Consider the following 7040-nt stretch of genomic DNA (forward strand, 5'->3'; position numbering starts at 1 on the left):
AGACAGACAGACAGACAGACAGACAGAGAGAGAGAGACAGATCTTTAACCATGTTCCTCCTGTGTCATATGAAACCCCTGATTGTCTCCTCTCCTCTCACCTCAGACAGAATAGAACAAAGAGGGGAACTGAAGGTTCACTGGGCTGGTTGCTCTCCGGGGAACAGATTTAGATGCGACACACACCCCGTCTCAGGGGCCTAACCCCCACACAGCCAATCAGAGAGAGAATGGCAGGGTGGGAGGGGCTGAGTGTCTGGGGGAGAAAATGGTTGAATTTTATAACAAAAGTTTATGGGTAGATTGACCTGGGTGGGTGTGTGAGTGTGTGAGTGTGTGAGTGTGAGTGTGTGAGTGTGTGAGTGTGTGAGTGTGTGAGTGTGTGTGTGTGGTGTGTGTGTGTGTGTGTTGTGAGTGTGTGAGTGTGTGAGTGTGTGAGTGTGTGAGTGTGTGAGTGTGTGAGTGTTGTGAGTGTGTGAGTGTGTGAGTGTGTGTGAGTGTGTGAGTGTGTGAGTGTGTGCACGTGCACACACATGTTTGATTTATTCCTCTCAGTGACCACTCCACAGATGTGACATACTAACTTCAGAGGTGAGAAGAGAGATACTCACTTGGTCTCCCTAGAGACAGCTTCAGCATTGACCTCCAGCTGGTGGGGGCGGAGTCATTTTCTACAGACAGAGGGAGATATGCGTGTGATTAAGTACGAGTTCTAATCCATGTCTGTAAGTATAAACATTGCACTTCATTAGTAATATGTTGTGTGTGTGTGTTGTGTGTACCTTTAGACGGTGTGATGACTGGTTTAGTGTCCTTATTGGTTTTACTCATACAGGCGGGACTTGGCTTGTCTGTTGTAATTGTATTTCTTGTCAAGGGTACGTCCAATGGCTTTAGCCGAGCCCGTCCACTGAGATGGACAGATAGACAAGATAGATAGATAAACAAATATCTAAATAATAAATGGCTATACAGATAAAAAGACTAAAGAAAACTGAAAATCATGAACATTCTTTAACTGATGCTTGAGTGGGTCGAATTTTGCGACGAGAGAGGGTGAGCAATCAAGCCACAAGTATGTGTCCCCTCACTGGACCTCGGTTGAGCAGACACACACACACGTCTTACTTCAACGTTTTTACATCAACATATAGGGCCAGTGTGTAAGTTAGTCATCAGGCTTTTGTGTGCTTTGTTTAATTTAAGTTATGAACTGGGCGAGGTCTCAGCTAATAAATAACATACCCTCAATTTTCGAGTCTCGAGACACTTGTCCAGTAAAACGGATTCCTCTACCAAGTTCAGCTGCTTGGCAATTCTGATTTAGAACTACAGCCTGTTGCAGTACTAATCAGCACCACAAGGTGGGCACAGAGAAGATTTATCACAGCTAGCTCATCTAGTGGAGTCAGACTGAGGTTAGGGATAGGGTCTTTTTTGCATCCTAGTTTCTAGTTTGGTTCATTTGTACAACATATTATTGTATTTATTGTGTCTTGTGAATAAAAAGGCTTTGCCTTGCTGTAATCTGATTGCCTTACATGTGTTGAAAATGGTACATTATGGCATGATATGGGAACAAACTAACAGAAAAAGTGCTTCAATAGAAACATTGCTGGAGGTTTAAGGACTAGCAAATGGTTCAGTGAGGAAGTGAGTGTGTGTGTGTGAGTGTGTGTGTGTGTGTGTGGTTGTTGTTGCCTCACCTGCTGTCAGTAAGTGTGTAGAGAGGAAGAGTAACAGTAAACGATTGTCTGATTTTCTCTTATTTCAAAACTTGAGAGTGAGAGTGTGAGTGTGAGAGAGTGAAAATTGGAGTGCGTTCGTGTGTACAGTATGTGAGTGCATTGTACACTCACCTGCTGTCAGTGCTCTTTCCTCCATCGGTTTTCCATGGCGGATTAGTGCTGCTACTGTTCTTCTCATCCACAAGCTTTCTTCCAATCAAACCCTTTGCTTTCTCCTTCTCCTTCTCTTTCTCTCCCTCCTTCTTCCACTCTCCCACTTTCAGGAGCACCCTTCCCTTCTTCTCTCCCACGGTTCCGCCGCCACCGATCCCGGTTCCGTCGTTCCTTCCAGTGGGTTTCTCACTCTCGGAGGTCCCAGAGAGTGCCTTCGTGTTCCCACTTGGGGTTCCAGACTCGAAGAACTGCTGTCGGGCATGATGGCTCTTGGCCGCGGAGCTGCTGAGTGAGGAAGCTGGAGAGGAGCTGGGTGTTTCTGCGAAAGAGATGGTGGGAGTGCGTGTCGTGTTACGGTCCGTCTTATTGCTAGCGTTAGGGCTAACTATCGAAGCCGTAGCTTGTTTTTGCCGTGGAGATGGAGTAGGGGTCGCTGTGCGGTCACTCTTGGTCACGAGCCAGGCTGGGCCAGTGGGTTTAGAAGGGGGAGGTGTGGCCTTTGAGCTGAACTCCCCATGACTGGTCGAGGTAGCGGTCCATGGTCTAGGACTTGCGCTGGGAGGATTCCGTGAGGTGGGATTGGGTGAGGGAGGATTCCGTGAGGTGGGATTGGGTGAGGGAGGATTCCTTGGGCTCTGACTGGATGGAGGACTGAGGGTGTTGTGTGTCGTGCAGATGAAGGTTCCTGGTTTGACTCCTGGTTTGTAGGTGCCAGACAGAAGAAGGATGGAGCACTCGTTGCACCTACAGGATTAAACTGCAATTACTTGACTAATTTCTGCACCTAATTTTACTGCAACTTAAAGGCACCCAGTGCAACTTTATGTAAACATTCAATTTCTAGTCTTTTTTACACGTAGTAAGTTTCAATAACTCCATACCATTACATATCGACATTCAAGGAGCAAAGATGAGACGTCGTTGTGTGGTGAGAACTGATAGAAAATCGTAAACAACAACAATCGCCGGTGGGGAGAAGCCATTTTTCCATTGACTGGAAGCCTGCTTTATTTATTGCAGGTTAAAAAAAATAAAGAAAATGGCGGCGATTGTTGTTGTTATCGATTTTCTATCAGTTCTCACCACACAACGACGTCTCATCTTTGCTGCTTGAATGTCGGTATGTATTGTTATGGAGTTATTGAAACTTACTACGTGTAAAAAAGACTAGAAATTGAATGTTTATTTTTAAGCCTCGAAAGTTGCACTGGGTGCCTTTAAGGGTTAAACTGCAGTTGGTCCACAAATATCACTGTGCCCAAGGGGTTAAACTGCAGTTGGTCCACTAATCTCTCAGCACCTAAAGGGTTCAAATCCAGGTAGTCCTACAAGGACTGAGACTCCATTTAAAGTCTCCCTTTCAAAATAAGCATGCATAGTTGTAAGCATCTACCAGGGGGGTAAGTTATGTTTTAATGTAGAGGTAAAACAGTGGGGTTAGATTTGCAGTAAGCAAGAGTGAAAAGTGTGTGAGAAGGTAAAAAGTAAAAAAAGAAGAAAAGTGCATGTGGGTGTGTGTCTTAGTTAAAGCAATTGACACACGATCCCTACCGCTAGGCAGACAGTGTGTGTGTGTGTATCTTACTTGAAGCAGTTCCTGTGGTAGAGCCTCCCCTCCACTAGGTGACGCTGTACCAGGTGGACGTGTTTGTTGCAGACACTGCAGCTGCTGCTTAGAGTGCCAGTCTTATTGGTGCGCTCAGACAACACTTCTCTCTGAAACACACACACACACACACACACACACACACACACACACACACACACACACACACACACACACACACACACACACACACACACACACACACACACACACACACACACAAGTAAAGATCATAGGTCTGAGTCATTGCTGTGTTCCATTGTGTTTGTTCAAACCCATTGTGCCTGAGTGCGTGTAATGAGAGTAATGTGTGTGTGTGTGTGTGTGTGTGTGTAAAATGCATGCGTGTGTGTGTGTGTGTGTAAAATGCATGCGTGTGGTGTGTGTGTATAAGGCTGTGTTCAAACTTTTTTTTATGAAAAACACTGTCCAGAGCGTGTGTGTCTTTTGCTACCATAACAACTTTAACGTTAGGTAACAGGCTAGTTTTTATATCAACGGCAATAATCACAAACACTAACCCTAACCCCTAGGACCCATCCGCTTTTACTCCACGGTTGAATATAGTGGATGCAGTTAAACCGAGTCGATCACTGCTACTTTCTCCATTTTTGTTGGTTGTTATGGGAAACAATTGGCCAGCTGTCAAATATGCACTTGATGTAAGATTTTTTTCTCTGAAACTTTTTCAACCGAAAAAAATTCCCTGAGCTAAGGAAACTAAATGTTTAAAAAAAAACTGCTCAGGACGTTTATGTAAGATTCTAATGTCAAATAGACACGGACAGCTTCAAAAATGACGCTATGTGCACACAGCCTAAGAGTATTGTCTAGGAGTTATTTGTGTGTGTGCGTGTGTGCGTGTGTGCATGTGTGCATGTGTGCGTGTAAATAAGAGCATGACGAGGAATGGTTGCTACCTGGTTTGGTGTGGGTGGGGTAGCCGGACTGTAGGTCTTGGCTGTGATTGGTTGGTTCTTCTTCCCTGAGGGCTGATCACTAGAGTTTTCAGCAGGCCTCTTGATGCCTGCCATACCCCCAACTACACACACACACACACACAGAAGCGCACGCACACACAAACACACACAGGAAGAGTGAATCAGAACTAAGAGTAAACAACTTAAAATGTTGCAACTACAAATATTTACAATATGACTGGACCCAGGCAAGCTGTCTGAGTTTAAGAGGCTTTGCATATGTGTGTGTGTGGGGTGTGTGCGTGTGGTGTGTATGTGGTGTGTATATATATATCTCACTGGAAGGAGACTAATGAAACCAGCTGTATGCAGCTGTGGGCAGCATAGATATCATACCAATAATACTCAGTGTGTGTGTGTGTGTGTGTGTGTGTGTGTGTGTACTCACTAGGTGATTTGCCATGGAAGTAGTTGTAGTACTGGGACACGTAAGTCAGGATGCTGAGCCGATCAGGAATTTTCAGGGCCACCATGTCCTCTGCATCCAACAGAGCAGGAATACCCAACTGCTCCTCAGCCACACGGAATGCCTACACACACACACACACACACACACACACACACACACACACACACACACACACACACACACACAAGTGGGGTTGTAATGTCGAATTGAAGTGGCAGCACAAAAACACACATACAAACATTTGCTACTCCAAACATATTCTAGCTGTCTCTCTCCTCTCTCACACACCCTCAAACTCTCACACACACACTCTCTCTCTCTCTCACACTCACACTCACACACACTCACTCACACTCACACTCACACACTCACACACTCACTCACACACTCACACACTCACTCACACACTCGCTTGGAATTCCTGTCTGAAACCGTTCTTAACAGTGGCCAACTAAGCCAACAACAAAAGTGTGTGCCAACAACAACAGTGACTTGACTTGAACTGAATTTGCATTCTTCAAAAGGTCTTTTGGGGTCTGTGTGCATCTATTCCTCGTGTGTGTGTGTGTGTGTGTATGTGTGTGTGCACATGTGTTGATAGAGTAGAGAAAGAGGGAGGGTGGGTGGGTGGGTGGGTGTAGGTGTATGAAAAGAGAAAAAGGAAAGACTGAGACTGAGGTTTGCGTGTGCCTGTTCGTCTCAATGAGAATGAAAGCGCTTACATGAGTGGATCAGCCGCCCTTACAACAAGCCTTGACCTGACCCTACAGAGAGTTAACACAAAAGATAACGCTTCCCCAGACCGAGGCTGCTGGTTGCAATATGACACTGCATTGGAATTAAGAGTATCCCTGCCCACTTTCATGTACTTCCTCCCTTTCTTTGTGTATATTCCTTCTCTTAGAAAACCGCCCTTCCTAACTAACTGGTGTGCTTTGCTACCCCACCTGACTACAGATGGCCCTCAGGTCACAGCAAAAACTGACCCAGGATCAGTCACTCTCCCTCTTTCCAAGAATCAAGATTGACGCTAGATCAACTGCTAGAGGCAACCTCAGATCAAACTAATTACAGACCATCAGGACCAGGACCTTGGGACCAGTGGTCTCCTTCACCCTCTGTTTGTTGCTCCCTCCCTCACCCCTCACCCCACACAAGAGTCAAGACTGACTCAGAATCAGCTGCTAGTTGTGACCTCAGAGTAAACTAAGCTAATTACTCACCAAGTGGTTGTTGTCATAAATGTTCTCCTTCCGCAAAGAGTCAAAGTCTCTAAACACAGGGAGAGACGGAGAGAAACGTGGTTAAGTTTAGACTGAATAATTCATTTGTGCAACACAAGACAGACATGAACTGTGAGGTGAAGTTCATGAAATGAAATCTTATATCAACTAAACGGTGTTCAATAACCTTGTCCCCTCTTGAAGTCAGCTAGCGACGTGTAATTCCCTAGACAGACATCCACACGTCGAGAAATTAAGAAAGCAAGGAACTTTCCATAGCATCTTTTTAAAGCAGCGTTTTGACACCACCTGTTTGGTTCGGAACGTGACTTAAAAAAACGGCTTGTTTTGCCAACATGCCCGAACTTTAACCCGCGATCCAAAGCGCCAGTTCGTCGAGGCAACTCACATTAAATCTTGCCGCTGCTTATGAATGAGTGCACAGAAAGCGAGACCGTCCCGGAATGAGGTCGTCATGTTTGTGATGGCCACATCCCTGTAGCCATCGCACTGGATCTTACACCATTGCTGAAGTGCTTTCACGGCTGACATCCTACCCAAGTCGCCACCTGCGTAACCTTCTACTACCGTGAAACAAACACACGTGATTACTGGCTGTTCGAAGTCCGTTGAAAAGTGGCTGTAGACGGTTCGCTCACTTGTAGACCTCACCAGAGATCTCGAAACCAAAACGAACAGTGCTCCCCGTGAAGAGGTGTGTGTGAGAGTGAATGTCCTTTCAAATGACTGCGTTGAAATGAGAACTGACCTCGACACCTGGGGGAATGTTCCAACTAAGAACACTCTGCTGACGCGGCTGGAGGCTGTACCGACAAAGCTTTACAAGGATAATTCAAACGTCTCTGATAGCACCACGACAATGGTTTGTTGAATGTGTTTATACATATACATAACATACAAT

At 45.6% G+C, this 7040-nt stretch overlaps 1 protein-coding gene across 1 annotated transcript in view; it reads right to left on the reverse strand.

Moving 5' to 3' along the window:
• LOC308370022 (MICAL-like protein 2) overlaps positions 1 to 6670 on the reverse strand; it is a gene marked incomplete at its 5' end in the record, with an annotated part of 14376 nt that extends 7706 nt beyond the window's left edge. Inside the window, 9 exon segments of the mRNA XM_080844581.1 lie at positions 611 to 629; positions 632 to 670; positions 782 to 909; positions 1859 to 2644; positions 3486 to 3616; positions 4427 to 4548; positions 4875 to 5016; positions 6119 to 6167; positions 6528 to 6670. Coding sequence (XP_080700707.1) covers positions 611 to 629; positions 632 to 670; positions 782 to 909; positions 1859 to 2644; positions 3486 to 3616; positions 4427 to 4548; positions 4875 to 5016; positions 6119 to 6167; positions 6528 to 6670 — 1559 coding nt within the window.
• Positions 6671 to 7040: the final 370 nt, after the last annotated feature.

This window comes from Sprattus sprattus (genome assembly GCF_963457725.1).
Source record: "Sprattus sprattus genome assembly, chromosome: 9".
In the NCBI taxonomy this organism is placed as follows: Eukaryota; Metazoa; Chordata; class Actinopteri; order Clupeiformes; family Clupeidae; genus Sprattus; species Sprattus sprattus.